Source organism: Mugil cephalus, chromosome 19 (genome assembly GCF_022458985.1).
Source record: "Mugil cephalus isolate CIBA_MC_2020 chromosome 19, CIBA_Mcephalus_1.1, whole genome shotgun sequence".
In the NCBI taxonomy this organism is placed as follows: Eukaryota; Metazoa; Chordata; class Actinopteri; order Mugiliformes; family Mugilidae; genus Mugil; species Mugil cephalus.
The window spans coordinates 22,120,734-22,137,151 of record NC_061788.1 but is presented as its reverse complement, the minus strand read 5'-3'; the positions used below and the strand labels follow the sequence as shown (position 1 = coordinate 22,137,151).

The 16,418-nt window shown below is 38.4% G+C and overlaps 2 protein-coding genes across 3 annotated transcripts; both read right to left on the bottom strand.

The window, feature by feature from the left end:
* Positions 1-229: 229 nt before the first annotated feature.
* On the bottom strand, positions 230-6,521 carry psmb7 (proteasome 20S subunit beta 7). Of its 2 annotated transcripts, XM_047569618.1 has the most exons (9): positions 6,394-6,521; positions 5,187-5,280; positions 3,100-3,197; positions 2,745-2,885; positions 2,507-2,622; positions 2,048-2,106; positions 1,799-1,950; positions 1,028-1,054; positions 230-435 (listed from the first exon to the last, which is right to left on the bottom strand). In XM_047569618.1, the coding sequence occupies exons 1-9, from the start codon at positions 6,453-6,455 to the stop codon at positions 324-326; spliced, it is 861 nt and encodes a 286-aa protein (XP_047425574.1). In that variant the 5' UTR covers positions 6,456-6,521; the 3' UTR covers positions 230-323. The 2 variants fall into 2 exon arrangements, with proteins under 2 accessions (XP_047425574.1, XP_047425575.1); XM_047569619.1 differs by lacking the exon at positions 1,028-1,054.
* Positions 6,522-9,653: 3,132 nt separating this feature from the next.
* LOC124997010 (nuclear receptor subfamily 5 group A member 2-like) lies at positions 9,654-14,346 on the bottom strand. Its single transcript, XM_047570471.1, has 6 exons — positions 14,245-14,346; positions 13,969-14,110; positions 12,815-13,440; positions 10,830-10,949; positions 10,418-10,565; positions 9,654-9,907 (listed from the first exon to the last, which is right to left on the bottom strand). The coding sequence occupies exons 1-6, from the start codon at positions 14,344-14,346 to the stop codon at positions 9,654-9,656; spliced, it is 1,392 nt and encodes a 463-aa protein (XP_047426427.1).
* Between the last annotated feature and the right edge of the window lie 2,072 nt (positions 14,347-16,418).

Sequence of the window (16,418 nt, the reverse complement as noted above, 5' to 3'; positions counted from 1 at the left end):
TAGCGACGTCTCCATCACCCAAGACTTTCACTATTCTCTAATGGGTGTCTTATTAAAGAAAACCTATGTTCTCTCAGAATGAAATCTCTTCTGATTGACATAGACAGGTGACATTACATCCTTATATTATCTGATGAACATATCTGGATTATGAGGATCTCGAAAGCCTCACCTGCAGAGTCTAGATGACTTTAAGACAAATTACTTTAAGACAGCCAGAAAAACATTATCAACTCAAACACTTTTATTGCAAATCATGGAAAAACATGCCATTTGTTTAAGGGATGGTGAAGAAGAGTTAAATCAAGAAACACATAAGTATTTTAGGACGTATCCATAGTCTGTACAGACTCCTCAACCAGCTCCAGAGGCAGAGGGGTTACAAGCTTTGTCAACACAGCGGTGGTTCCTTTTTTGTACTTGTAGTCACCAGTTCTATATTGGGGAGAAAGACAAATAGAGTAAGACATTTCAGTCAATTGCAGTGGATGTAAATATTTAGTAATGTTTAACTGTCCCAAATTGTTTGCAGTCCAGACCTTTTTAAGTTTCTTATATACAGTGTGTTGCCATGAAACACATTTGTCTAATGCTCATCTAGTGGCTAGTTTGACACAATAAAGTGTGTAAGCAGTCAATAAAAAAATAAAAATAAAAAAAGGCAACTATTATTTAACATGTCAGAGCACACTAAGAGTCAGGAGCTAAAACAGAGTGATTGCGAGAGGGTTAAGTAAAGTGCTAATTGTAAGGCCATTGTAATAGACCTGCATAACATTATTACTCTGGAAATGAGCATAATGCTGTCTTTTAAACAAGTCATGGCGGGGCTTGTTAAATTCTTTTTACACACAGAGATTTCATCTTTATGAGCACAGCAAGCCACTAATCCAAAAGGACACAATCATGCACATTAGTTAAGCCAAGTCAAACCAAGTGGGTAAATCCAAACAGCTGGTTAGTAGTGACATTAGAAGATTGTGAGAGGCGGCACCACTCTACCAAAATATTTCCCATCTGTACTCACAGCGGCAAGGCTTCAATCTCATTTACTCTTCAAGTAGAACAAGTAACAAAACAACAAGTCATCCATCAAGTGATGCAGGTTAATGAGTTTAACTTCTCAACATGCTCTGTGATGATGTGACATAATGCATTTTGTTAAAGCAGAGGTAGACACACAACCATACATTTTCTGGTGCTGTGCAACTACAAACATGCACAGCTGCTAAACATCGTGGGTTCCCAACGTCTTTCACTGACGAACCTTTCTCCATGTTCAACATGGAAATATATTGAAGAGAATTCACACATATTGACACACTGAACTTTCACTGGAACAGCAGATGATGATTCCTGTGCATCCAACAGTCCAGGCTCAGGGGGCTCAGTGACTAGATGACTACAACCTCTCCTAACCTCTGTCCTCTCAGGCTCCAGATAGCAGGATTAACTGAACTCTAACAACATGACAAACACTACATATAACCTATAATAACAAGTTGCTCTTTAAAGAAATGTCTGACTGTGCATAGAAGAAGTAATATTAGTAGAGACACAACTTCCATCTGGGATCCTCTCCTCACATAAATCTGTACACTAATGAGCTTTGATGTGAGAAGGAGGAGAGGAGACAAATGTTTAAAGGAGCCAGTAACATTGGTTTCTGAAACTGAAAACTGCTTCCCTCAACAAACATGTCATAAACGTCTCAGTATGACTGGAATCGGAGGAAAGTAATGTGTACAAATCATGAATGAGACTACAATCTCAGAACCATCATGGGTGTAGTTCTCACCTGACCCCCTTCTTGTTTGCCTCATCATAGGGCCTGATGTAGTCCACCTTGCCCTTGGTGATAACACACAGATCGATGTTGCTGCCAGAGCCAAGGTCGTTAAAGATCCCTGCAGCGATAGCATCACGCACCAGCTGCTTGGCCTCCCCCTCCTATGAGAACAAAACAACATTGACGCTCAAATTAAAAGGCACGGTGACTTTTGAGGACTATTAGGATCCAGGTTTGTGTGCTGTGTGTTGGACTCACCTCCATGTCAGGCTTGTAGCGGTCCTCAAACACTGCCATGGCAGCCAGGGACCCAGAGCCTTTGGAAATGAAAGGTGGATTAGTGACCTGACATTAGCTATATATTCAGCACAACTTCATAGCAGTTGTCTAAAAAACCGTACACAAGTCAGATTGCGTGCGTAACCACACTCTAGACATTGACACCATTGAGTTAGTGTTAACTTGGCATGTTGTGCATAGGTTTTGGTCATTTGATGGGAGCATAATATCAGCTGTTACAACAGAAATACCAGGTACAACACGGATACTTCATATTTTAAGGATTAACAGTTCTTATGAAAAAAATTATTTAGCGAAAGTACACTACTTATCCTTTAAAACAGGGAATGGAAGTATTTTTTTCAGTAGGCAGTCATTTTCTTAATTATAACCAACTGAAATAGAAGCATGTAGAGCAATGGAATTTTAACTACTGACCCATGGTGACGTAGGGCAGCTTGTCAGTGGAGCCATGAGGGTAGATGCTGTAAAGGTGAGGGCCATTACAGTCTACTCCACCCAGGACCAGAGCCGCACCGATGTAGCCCTGATACCTGACACACACAGACACACACGCTTCATTTACAAGTCATACTGTACAGCTACACTTCATTACTTATATTATATTTTCCAGAATGCGCATTACATCCTGATATAGAGTGATAAGGCAATCTACCTGAAGAGCATCTGTTTGAGCATGCGGTTGGCAGTGGCCACACGTGGCAGCCTCCCTGTTGAGAGGGAGTGTAGCTCCAGGTTGGAGGAGATGATCTGAGTGGTCATCTCTGTGTCTGCAGCTGTCCCTGCTCCACAGCAGCTAGACAGCAACACAAGTGCACAGCAGTCAGTCAGTATCAGTTATATACTGCCTCGGCTCTATTAAAAGAAGCTTGTAAAACTAAAACAATAATTAACAAACGCACACTGCCAATGTTCAGCTATGGTCAATTGAGTATACAGTGTAATATAATGTAAGAACAACTGCAGCCACTCTATAAGAATTATTGCAAAGCTGTGCGCTCATAACTTACTAAATGTTGGGGGAGATGTAGTGGATCTTGGAGCAGTTCTTGTCTGCCACTATCATACCCTCAGTGGCTCTGGTGTCCGCTCCAAGAATGACACCATCCTTGACAGGGAAACACAAAACATCATTTAGATCCTGTAAGCAATCACTGTGTACATATCTTCTAACACTGTGCTGACATCTTCTGATTCATTTGACAATTACCATGTTAATGAGGTTCAGACTTGCAAACAATCAGTTGTACAGAAAATGTTGCAATGATAAAAGTCACACTGAAAAACATTTTTCCTCTCCCTGAAAAGCTCAACATCTGGCTGGAAATGGTTCAGATACTGATCACGCTGCCTGACACCTGATGTGTAAATGGCTTGAATTTATATAGAAGGGACGGCTCAATACCACAATTTCGCATCCGATACCCATACTACAGCCGATAGTGATCCGTTTGTCTTTGTCACTCTAGAAGTTGTTAATAATACATGGATGTAATTTTCTTGATACTACATCTAAAAACATCACAGTACAACAGCTATACTGGTCCCCAAAAGAAAGAAGGAAAACATGTGACCACAGCTGAAGCTTTGCTGTGACTTTATTACAACTTAAAGCTCACATAGCTTTTAACAGCATTTGTAAACACTACATCAGTTTGAAATAAAATAAAAGTGCAACTTGGTGCATATATTTAAATTAAATAATTTCAGTGTATAAACAGAAAAGTCACATTATACTTCAATGACATTGCAAAGCTGCAATAAATAATTTTATCAATTAACATAAAATAATAGCATCTCCACTAGAATAATGTGGGTAGAATTTACACATGGCTTCTTAAGACACACAAACAAAAGAAAAACTCTAGGCTATACAGCTGATTTGCTGCACCAAAACAAAAACAGAACAACCCCTTGAGACACTCGTTTTGCAAATGTTGCACTCAGCTGTTTGACTTTTCTCCTCCGTTAGTGTAAAGTTAGGGCTGGACGATTAATTTAATTTTGAGCCTTTAGTTGAAAAGAAAGGTAGGACAACTTGGGTCATTTGGAGACATTTTAGATTCAAATTGTCAGACGTGGAGCAGAAGGAGATTGTTTGCAAAGTTTGTCGTGCTGTCGTGTCTACACCCCAAAGCAACATGATTATTTAATCATTTAAAGTTCTGCCATAAAGTGGTCTATGACAAAGTATTGAAGGAGCAAAAGACCCAAAAAAGCGCGTCAAAAAAAAAAAAAAAAAAAACGCCACCACAACACAGTCCTCCACTGAAGACACAATGCCACTACATATCCCACCGGCTCCCGGTGACAGTGAGCGATAACAGAGGCTGTTTAGGCCAATACAGACAAAAAGATGTTCAAAAAGTTTTGACTGGAACTGAACACATAGTTACTGGCTGACTGAAACCAAGATACAATTTATCTAGAATATGATTTACAACATGTTTAAGCACTAACTGGAAAAACATGTTAACCTCATACTAGTAATGAAAGGTTCTACTGGGGTCTTGTTATCATGACTGGTATAATAAACAAGAGGTTATGAAATTAATTACAGCTATAGTTTTGACCACACTCACATGGCAGCAGAAAAATAAAGCACATCTAACTAATAAACCATTTGTTTCATGGTAATGGACTGTTGATGCTGACTCACTGTCACAGCGATGACTTACTGGGACCCTTAAATAGGACATAGTTGTTAACTGTATTAATAATGCCTGTACTTTCCTTGGTGTATGCATGACACGCAGTAGGCATTTGTAACTTTAAGTACAGTTTTACAATATGAGACTATTTCTACCTGCCCTTCTGCAATATCATTCCATGTATTCAAGCTGGTAAGTATGAACCACAGAATCCCCAAAAGTGAAGCCAAAGCAAGTAGAGCTCCCCCTGGTGACTGATGCAGTATAGGTCATAAGCTCCACCCCCTCCATGTTAGTGGATGGGACTTCAGTCACATAAAAAAAAAAACTGAAGTACAACAACAGTTGCCATGCCAACCATCAAATATTTTTGGTGGGAAGTGCTCATAATTTAAGTACAATTTAACCAATAATGTGTGTGAAGCAGCTTGACTTTGGTCACTCACCTTGTAGACAACTCCACAGATGGTTGTTCCTGTTTTTCGAGCAGCAGGGAAGCTGCATCCCACTTTGTTAGCTTCACCTTCCAGTACTGCATTTCTAAAAAATTGTACATTAAAAAAAACATTAAAATAACTTGTACACTGTTTCCTATTTTATTTTATGAGGAAATACTTATTTTTTTTTTTTTAAATTATTTTCACCTAATCTTGTTTTATTTTATCTTTCTTTTTACTTGTGGTTCTAAAGAGTGTTTCCTCTATGTGCAACTAGCTACTGTGACCAAGTAATTTACCTCATGGACCATTAAAGTCTGTCTAACAAACCCAAACTGTCTTAATGTATAATCTTAATTTCAATTAACTAGAATTAACTAGAAGTAGTGGTCCAACATAAATACAACTTCAATTAAACCGCCATGACACATTATTATTTTTAAATATTTATGTAATAAAACAAGTCATTTTTGTTTGGTCGAGAAATTGTGGAGCAGGAGCAAATTCCACTGAAAACTTAATACGATTTACTTTCCTTATGACTTAAGCATGTGGGTTAACTTAACAAAAATCTTCTGTATCTTTATTAATGTCTTCATAAATATGTCCATATTACAAGACAAAAAGGAAAAATATTCTGATAAAATTTCAGATTTTATGGTTTAGGACTTTTACCCGGACCACTGTATAGAACACCATGCTTCCCTACATTTAAACCACGAAACTATATTAATATGGTTATTCAAGAATAACTACTTATTAATTACTTTTATACGGATAAAACAAAACAGATTTCTCTACGATGTGTGGGGTTATTTCTTCAGTTTAAATTAACATTAGGTGTCCGGCTTATTTATTGACTCAGGTCGCAGCCTGAATGTCGAGACGCTGTAGTTCTTAATATAAAAGACAAAAATATTAGAGAAGATACAACACGGTTTGTTGCAATAAAAACACAACCCGTTTTAAACATTCTAAAAACACATAATGAATTAAGTCCAAAAGTGGATGGAAAGCTAATCTTAACGTTAATGCTATCGCGTGGAAATGCCTGAGTCATTGCATGGAGCCCAGCTTAACATGAGCTAGCATCATTAGAAAAACACGAATTAAACCACCCATATTCCACACGGAGGCTAAATTCAAAAGGTAAAACTTGTTCAAATCAATGCCGCAGTCATTCTGGCCCAAATTATGTTCGCTGAAAAGCGCCTACCGTTTACAGTTTTCGAAACTGAAACCGCTGAAAGGTGGCCGGCTCACTGTCAACGTCGCCATCTTGGTGAATGAATGTGTGTGTTTCCGGGAAGTAAAGGAAGAGGAGCATTAGATGGTGCATTTGTGGACCCCTTGTAGAACGTGTACATTTGTGTTTCAGAGCCGTGAGATATGCCATCACATCTCTGCAGTCACTACAATTATTACAGGAATAACCTAGAACGAATGAAGCAGCGAAAAAGTCAATAGATATCTTGAACATAATGACATTTTGAAACATTACATACATTCAAAAATATACACTTTGAATATTACATTTCAACTATGGCCACACTAAAGTGACATTAATTAATTATTTCTCAAGACAGCGTGTCAAATTGGACAAACAGATGCATTCAGTGGTTAAGTCTAGACCTTTCATCCTGAAATGCCCTCCATGCTGGCGTTAACTAAGCCTCTCCGTCACACTTGTGGTTGGTGCAGAAGGATGCAGCTCGTCTTTTAACAAGAACACACAAACGAGAACACATCTCTCCCGTCTTGGCATCCTTGCACTGGTATCTCAGTATGCTTTAGGATTGTTTTAAAGGTATTAGTGTTCCCTTAATCACATCTGCAACCCCCAGCCTCTGGAACAGTTTGCCTCTGCACATTAGGCAGGTCTGAAACACATTTTATTCTTTGGCATTTTTTCAATTTGAGAGCTGTTTTTATTGTGACTTGCCTTTTAATGCAGTTTTTTATTTTTTATTTTGACCTCTTACTCTCCATTGGCTTTCCACTAATGTGGACTATGTGTTTAAATGTTTTATTTATTTTATTGTCACTAAAATAAAATAAAATTGACAACTCTTAAATGTGCTTCATAAAGAAGTGGGCATAAAACTGACACTGAAACGAGTAATCAAGAAAAACCCAGGATTGCAAACATGGTCTTGGGGATCTAAAAGGATCGTGGAAATGACAGGAAAACTTGTACTATGGAAAGGTAATAAAACTGAACTTAACATATGTATTCTTAAAAAACGATATGCCAAACAGGTGAGGGGTGCAGCAGACATAGAGACATTACTGAACATCATAGGCTGAGAGTGCTAAGACAGAAAGCTAAAGGATGATAGATCTAACATTTGTTCATGTACAGCTTTTAAATTCTAAATGTAAGGATTAAAACAACAGAATACACAAAGTATATTTTAAAAGGACCCCTAAATTAATTTACATAGTGTGTAAGGTTTTTTGCACTGATTTTATTATGGAAGGATGATCTGTGCCTGTAAATGCATTTGACCTGGTCCTAGCAGGCCTCTTTTAGACCTGTAACATGGTGTCCTTAATCTTCCTGCCATGTTTTGTCCTTGAACAGGACGGATGCCAATTCGATGCCAGCTGGATGTCAAGGTCAAATGGGAAATGGGCTCCAGTGAAATGGACAAGATCAGATAATGCACCTCCACACGACAATATGAGCACATTATGTTGATTAAGCCTCTTATTAAAGCGGAGTGGGCAAAACAGGTGGTTGAAGGTGTAATCAGTGGGATCTCAGTGACTGATAAAGGTTTAATGTGCTCTGACTTCAACCTGCACGAAGTGTGTGTGTTCTCATCATCCACTGCCTTCATGTTCCACTATATTATCTCGGACGGACAAACAGGATGTGTCACAATGTGTGTATTCCTAAGAGATGTGTTTGCAAAGATCTAGAGTTTATTTTCCAAAACTAAGGTTCACCTTAGGTGGACCTACAGGCGTCAGCATCATTAACCCCATCATCAACTCAAAGACAAGCTTTTCATGAAGCACCCCATTTTCTCCTTTGATAGGTTAGCAGGACAGCAATTGCTTTCTTTGCTATTTAAGCCCAAGATTGTGTTTTATGAATATGTCATAAAATGTAAATCCTACATATATTGTGAATCCTTTCGTAAAGATTTCGCTAATATACAACATGACACATTTTCATGTCTTGAAAATAAATGCAACGTAGCTCAGATTTTACGTGGAATTTGTGTGGAACCGATCAAGGTGCGGACACAGTCACACAGTAGTAATGTTAGGTCATATCAGGGTGTAATTTCTCCAGGATATGAATGGATTGTAATGATGCGACTGAGAAAACAGATTCAACCCTGTGTTCTATTTCAAAGAGGCTTTTAGTGTTTAGCTGCTACAAAAAGTGATGTTCTCCAGCGATTCATTAGTCTTTAGTTGTTACTTTGGGTTTCTTTTTTATTTTCCCAATTAACCTGGAGTCAACTTACCTTGGATCCACATAGAACAGAACTGTTTCCATTTATAGACAGTTTTGCTTAGACAACTGTAGACTGACAAATATTTCAATGAGTCAGTGTCCAGCTTTAAATTTCTATGTCACTTGTGAAAATAGACTGTGTCTTAGATAACCACAAATCAAATCATTCACAAGGTTCCATTGCTCTTTTTGCCACTGCCCAGCTGTTGTTATTGAGAAATTTATGAGAGAAAAACAAAACTGTTAACACATAAATGAATGCAGATGTTCAAATAGTTTATTGCACATACAGCTGATACATACCATATAACTGAAAATAATAGAGTCAAGCATTAATTGTGTTCTAAAGCACAAATGTGTGATCTGAATATTATTTCTATGTTGGTGCTATCTTGTCATAGTATCGTTGTTCTCCAACCCATCCACCGACCTGATCCACCGACATCCACCGACACACAGAATACAGACTACACAGATCGTCAGTCTGACTGTCCTGGTTATTTAAAGCTACTCAAAACACACTGAACTTGTCAATAACCAAATCTAAACTACTTAAAATAACAATCCAAGATCTTGTAATTATTTTACATGAAATGTTAGATAGATTGCTTCTATATACAATAGGTGCACTTGCAGATTTTCAACCTAAATTGCTGCACAAAATCCACCACTTACTAGTATTGTATGCAAGAAAAGGTAGCAGCCTGGCAAAAGTTAAACTGCCCAGAAACAGACCTCCGGCAAGCAATCCGTTGGCAATTCAATACCTTTTGTTGCAATTCAATACTTTTTGTTGCAATTCAATACTTTATGTTTGTCATTCAATACTTTTCGTTACAATCCAACTACTGTTGTTGCAATTCAATACTTTTTGTATATATACTGATACTTTTTTTTAACAGACCTGGCTTGCTAACTATTTGAAATAATATAATTCAGCCTAAATCACAGAAAAATACTGGGGACAATAATATATATACTTGACATTTATCATGTGCACGTCTTCATGTCCTGCTGTGCATAGTGTGGAGCATCTCAATGAGCAAGTTGTTGCAGGGCACCTCTCCACGCAGGTATCCGCAGTGCAGGTAGTCCTCAGCGAGGGTGCTGAGAGAACGCAGCTCAGACAGACACAGTAGCAGATGGGCAAAGTGGCCGAGGCACTGAGAAGACGTGGACAGGGTGTACTCCAGCAAAGCTCCTTCAACCTGCTCCTGCACACTCTCTATAAATTCATGATCTTCGAGGTCCTTTACGTCTGGTCAGTAAAAGAAAGAGAAATGAGTTCTCTGCATGATTTATTTATAAAAAAATTAAAGTTTTGGGTTTTGTTCTGTTTGTATTATCTGTATGTGATCATTGAGTCATATAATTCTAATATTAAGCTGCATTTTCTAAAGCTGTCCAGAAACAATTAATGCAACTTAGGCTTAAGTACTAACTAAAATATAAACTGAAATGAAATTATTGAATTTACATTAGATAAGTTGTAACAACTTATGGAATTAACATCATAAAATGCTGTTCTCTTCTGGGGACCACTGTGGAGAAAAGCAAATATATGATTCACCGTGAAACAATAGTTTCAGATTCAAAGAGCGGGGACTTCTTGACACCAATAACTATGGAAGAAATAGTCTTATTAAGAGAGGTTCTGCAGTCGCCGGCACCTTTTATAAGCTCACTCACCAAAATCACAAATGTTTCAATCAGTGTGAAACTACAGGTCTATTTTATACAGTATGGAGCTCTGCAGAAAAGCACTTGCCTGGGTTAAAAAGGATGAGAAACTTGATGCAGACAAACTCTTGGCGATCCACATTTAAGATGTGGAGCTTCTTTACCAGCTCCTGGCCTCCCTGGGTCAAACTGGCTAAAGTGGGATCAGCTTGTGAGACTATACCAGACACCTCTACCTGCACAAAATAAATAAATAAATAGATATTGGATAAATCTTCAACATAAAAAAGTCAGATAATTATGTAAAGACAATGAAAAATCATTTTTACTTTGCAGAATGTGAACAGATCATATTTTTTTTTTCATCCTTGAAAAGTTCTTCCCAGATAATGAGACACTTGTATGTGATCCCAAGCAACATGAATGCTATTAGATTTACTATATATCTGATACACATGCATAACAGTATGATATGGATGTAAATGCCAGAAATGACACACCTCCTGCCCAGTGACCAGGAGCAGACTGCCCTCTTTGCCACGGAGGACCTGTCTGGAGATGATGTCCAGAATCAAGAGTTGGCTCCAGCAGTGGTGCAGCAGCTTCATCTGATCACTGACCTGAAAGCAGCCAAATACAGGTTTTATCATTTATCTCATGTACTTGAGACGAGACTCATGCTACATCTTTACTCTTATCCGAGCCTGCTTCAACTGAAATGGCTGTGATTAAATGTTCATTTGTTAAGAAGAAAAAATATCTGTAGTTTAGAAAGTCCGTATTGATTTTGTATAAAAGAGAGGTTAGACTGACGTGCTTGTGGCATTTAGTAGGGTCATGAATGTAGTAGGGTAATAAACTTGTTCCATTTACTAGAGGTGCTCCTGGAGACTTGACCTGATTTATTGTTGCATTTCATAACACTATCTCAGCAACAAAGAAAGAGTTCAAACAGGATTAATGTACAAAAACGTACCAGCAGTGAAAATATTCGATTTTCAACACAGTGCTGTCTCACATTTTTAACATCACAAATATCAGTCTTCTAAAAAGCTGTCAGTATTCAGTTGATCTCTACAGCTGAATCACCTTCTGTCAGCACAGAGTAACAAGTGATGAGACAATGTCAGTAATTCAGTCACCTGGGTCGGATGGGATTGTGTGTGTAAGTCATCCTGTCACCATTTGCTCATCGCCGTCTGCACACTTCAGCCAGGAAGCACAAGGCAAACACGATGTGTGGGTTTGTGTTTGTTTTTGTGCATGTCCGTCCTTGCATCTGTTGCTCAGACACATTCTGTGGTTGCTCTCAAGTTTGAATGATTTCATGTCAATAAACTTTCTATATTCATCACAAAAGATACTGCAACAAAGTCGCTTCAGTTTTAATGTGGATACAGCCAGGCAAGCTGTTCCATTTCACGTCTGTGTAATAAGCTAAGTTAAGCTAAGCTAATTAACAAATATGAGGGTTGCATCACATTTCTCATCTACCATTCTATTCTATGTTGAAATGCAGTAGCCCAAACCAAAACAAGAGTAGCTTACTGGAAATAGGCGATTAGTTACTTTAGCTGGGGCGATAACATGGCAGTTATCCAAATCAGTTCAGAGAAGTCAGCGTACGAGTTCATAAACTGGGGAAGAGTAGCCAGCTGATGTCAGCCACTGTGGTTGTTTGTTTGACCCAGTGGATATACTGCATGGAAACATACACTCAATGGGTTCTCTAGAAACCTTTATCTGTGTACCTATAACAATTAATGCGAGTCAGAAGAGGTCTTAAGCAGCAGAACCTTCTCTGCCTATGCCACATACCACATTTTGATAAAAAAACAGCACATGTACGTCACATGTTTATCCTGAAAACCAGCAAATTAAATGATATTAACCGTATGGAGATAAAGGTACCATTCTTTCTTGTGTGTAGTGGAGAGTTGCTGAGACGAAAGTACTTGTGAATTCGAAGTATTGCAAAATTATACACAAGAACAGTATTCGAGTAGTTGCAATTTCTACCACTAAATTTCACATATGAAGATATAATGACCATACACACAGTATGACTCTACTTCAGCTACTTAGGTCAAATAAAGTTGGATGCATAAATCCAGAAAGGTCTTTACCTACTCAACAACGTTAAAAAAACAAAAACAAAAGGCAGCTAGACTGGTTGATTTTAAGTTTCTTGAGGATTTTTCGCCATTCATCAAGCAACTGCTTCAGTTCTAAGGGACTTAAATAGGAACATCTATGGGTCTACATGGCTAGTATCTGTTAGCGACCACATACTTACACCATTAGTGTCATGGTTAGATACCTGTTGTTATCTCAACACCCACCACTGCCTTAGAACTGAAGAGGATACTTAGGACATGTCTTCAAGAGACTCTTCACTAACTCCAGTTACCTTTTTTGGCTGTTTGTGGACACACCATGTCCTGGATGACTGAGAACCCTCACAGACATGTTGCTCCGACTTTACCTTAAGCTGTTTGAAGAAGATGGATGTGCGCGCCCACTCCACGATGGAGCACAACATCTGGTCAGCCACAACACACACAAGACTGAAGGTGCTGGGGTCCCCATGTCCCTCCCAGCCTCTCTGCTCCTGCTGGAGGCGAGCAGTGATCTTATTCTGCAGCTGTAACTCATCTGGTTCACAGCGCAGAAACTCCATCACTAGCTGAGGTATCCTGCGAGCTTGTGGAGAAAAAGGTCTCAAATATGAGTCACCTGACTCGATGAATATTCCTGCGAAGGAATCTGTTGGACTTGCACAATGGCTACTGTACTCTGACTTGATGATCCAATTTGAAGGAGGGGTGGACTGGTGCTGGGGAACAGCAGGTGAGCTAGAGGGAAGGAGCGAAGGCAGCGATGGAGGATGGTCTGTGGTTAGTGGATGGCCATGTAGGATGGCAACATGGTGGAGGCCGCTGGTAAAAGTACAGTCTTTCAAGTGAGTGGAAGAAGCCAGAAGAGGGCTGCTCTCTAACCTGGATCTGTTAGCTTGTATCAAAGCCTTTCTCTGCTGTTTGATGGCACGGTCACGCTTGTACATGGGGCCAAACTTATTCCTGCCTCCTCGCATCCGGTCTGGTCGAACAGCTGAAACGAAATGTTGCTTTGTTTGTAACAGCTTAAGCTAATTTTCACTATAAGAAATATTCTGATGGGCAAATAAAACTGAAGTATAAGTTGAAACAACTTATACTTATTACGTTTGCAGATTTAATTTAAAAACTTTTACCTTTCAGAGCATCAGCATCAAAAACAAAGTGAAATGTATTTTTTATTTGGCAAACTTAGAACTTAACTTAGATTTTCTTTTAAAATACTATTTTATTCTATTCTTCTTATCTGGTAAAATGAGTCTCTTTATGGTTTCCTGCGAAAATTCATGAGCAAAAGCATAAAACTATCACTGCACCTCCTGTATCAGTATTTAGTTGTTATCCCTTTTATTTGTTATTCTATAAATACTGAAATGCAGAAATTAGCAGCAGAAAACTAACATGGCAGCAAACAAACCATATAAATTATTGTTATATTATTATACTGAGTTCTTCCTCACAGCAGCAGTTTGTTTAATTCACATACCAGCACAAAAAAACTGAGAAAACCCTCTCTCCTTACCGTCAAGCTGCATGCCAACATGAAGACACTTTTGAAACCTGCAGAATGGACATCGCTTTCTCTGAGTTTTATCAATTCTGCATTCCTGGTTTTCCACACAGGTGTACTTCTTGTTGTTTTGAACTGTTCTTTTGAAAAATCCCTGTGTGTTGAAGAAAGGGACAAGAAACATCTACAGTTGCATTGCCACAGTCTTAACCGTGTCTCGTAGGAGCTCTTGTTAATATACCATTAACTGCCTCGAGCAGATTTTTGTTACCAGAATTTCAGACCTACCTTGCAGCTTTCACAGGTCAGCAGGCCGTAGTGATACCCGGAGACTTTATCTTCACAGACTGGACATAGTTCCTCTGAACCCACATCTTGTCTGTACTCCATTCTGAAAAATGGAGCAGAAAAAGACAGCATTGAACTGTCCTCCTTTCCACCTTCCTCTCTAAGCAATAACAAACTTTAGGTATGTCATACAGACTATAACATCAGAAAATGAGGTTTGAATGAGGCGAAAATCCAATCTGCAAGTCTTTCAAGTGTATTACAAATACAGAAATAAATGATCCCATAATAACTGAGGAAAATAAATCCACTGGAAACAAAGTGGACCAAAAGTCTATTCAGAAAACTATGTTCAGTATCATATGGTGGTCCTACCTGCTGATTTACCTGCTGATTCCTGAAACAGCTGAGTTGTTAATAAACTGAAAACAGGGATAAACGTAGAGTATTCTTCCAGCTTTCCTGATCTTGTTGTCGTCCTGTGGAGGAGGGACGCTCTCCACCGTCCTGATCCTGCAGCTGTTCATGATGCTGAAGCTCCAGCCAATGAGCATGCATAATCACCCACTTCACCTGTGTCTGCAGATAGTGTGTCACCTGTACTATTTGACAGGAGAATAACAACATACTCTGTACTAGTTTTCTCATTTGCTATGACAAATGTTTTCACGATCATGACAAATATCCTACATAAGTCAGTCAGTCCATTTTTATTCACTTTAATTTGGATATATCAGTCATCTTTTAGTTTTTAATCTCATAGAAGCTCTATTTCGAGGCTATACCAACATTAATGTTTTTGTTGTTTCTGCTTCTCTTTTAATTATTTGATTAAAAAGTTCATTTTGTTCTGTTGGACCACTCTGGTTCTAAGCGTTTCTGCACCAGTTTTCCAGGGATGGTTGCATCAGTTTGGAGTCAGGCTGAACATATGGTATGCTTTTTCAATTTTCAAATTTTATTTATTTATTTAGTTTTTGTGATGTCTATGCTAAAGCAAGTTAGACCTTTTCAAGGCCACTAGAAGGAGCTGTTGTATTAAACATGGCCACAGCGGTCTCCAACACACAGTTGCCTTGTCTGGATAACATTCTCAGTGCCTATGGATTTTAAAGGACTCCTTCCACCCAGCACACAAACTGTTGGAAATGTTCCCATCAGGAAGAAAAAAACAAAAAACATACATATATAATTACCACTAGGTATTTATTATGTAACCTGTGTCATAGTACCTCAACATGTGCAATAGTGTTTATTTATCATGTGCAACACACTTCTTCAAAAGGATTTTTGACTTTTATATTCTGTGTGCGTGAGCTGCATGTTAATGGCTGCATGCCAGATGTGTCTTTTATTTTCTTCCTTTGTACTTAAGCACTATTTCGGATACCACGCCTGAATTTTATTGAATGTACCATGCAATAACTGTAAAAAGAATGTTGCTCTTAACTTATTTCTTGTTCACAAAATCCAGGGCTTAGGACCCAATTTGACATCTGCTACTAACAAACAACAGCTAAATCAGAGATATGGTGGCAGAATGAAGTGGAAGACAATCCTTATTTTGGATCAAACTAGGGCTGCTGTGGTTTAGACAACCAAGCTGGGGGGTGCCTCAACAATAAAAAACAACAATACAATTTCTGGTGTGAGGTGTGAGACCTTACAGCAGAAATGTTATTGTTGTTTATCTTTGTATCTTTGTATCTTATCTCTATGGCCTCTGCATCCATTTCTTTGCTGTAATTATAACTTGTGACACTATAAGAAACTGTAAGTAATTGTTAGTTGTGAGAACATCCTTGTTGTCCAAGATAATAAGCATTAAGAGACCTGTAATTAGCATTTCTCAAGTAATAAATAATAAATACTGGTGGTGCAATGACTTCATGTAGATAATCAATTTCCTAGTAAGTACTTTCTAGAGCTACTGTACTTATATGTAGCCTGTTTGTTCTTATTGTTGCATGTGATCTATTATATCCCCAAGGATAAGAGGGAGGAATATTCATTTCTTTTCCGTTTGCAATTTGACCACTAGATGTCAGTAAATCCCTGAATATCTGTCTGTTGAGTTGCCTGCATTATGAACCGCTCACTATCGTTTATCAATAATCCAGATTAATTCAGCAATATTCCAATTGCTCTGTATTCAAATTTTACAAGTGCACACA

What these genes read in the sequence shown, in the direction of transcription:
- LOC124997010 (XM_047570471.1), bottom strand. Translation starts at nt 14,346, where the DNA reads ATGGAGTACAGACAAGATGTGGGTTCAGAGGAACTATGTCCAGTCTGT. An exon ending in TCTTCTTCAAACAGCTTAAG is followed by an intron (nt 10,950 to 12,814) that starts GTAAAGTCGGAG and finishes GGCTGCTTTCAG; the next exon opens with GTCAGTGATCAGATGAAGCT. An exon ending in TCTCATCCTTTTTAACCCAG is followed by an intron (nt 9,908 to 10,417) that starts GCAAGTGCTTTT and finishes TTTACTGACCAG; the next exon opens with ACGTAAAGGACCTCGAAGAT.
- psmb7 (XM_047569618.1), bottom strand. Translation starts at nt 6,455, where the DNA reads ATGGCGACGTTGACAGTGAGCCGGCCACCTTTCAGCGGTTTCAGTTTC. An exon ending in AGTTTCGAAAACTGTAAACG is followed by an intron (nt 5,281 to 6,393) that starts GTAGGCGCTTTT and finishes ACAATTTTTTAG; the next exon opens with AAATGCAGTACTGGAAGGTG. An exon ending in CTCAAACAGATGCTCTTCAG is followed by an intron (nt 2,623 to 2,744) that starts GTAGATTGCCTT and finishes TGTGTGTGTCAG; the next exon opens with GTATCAGGGCTACATCGGTG.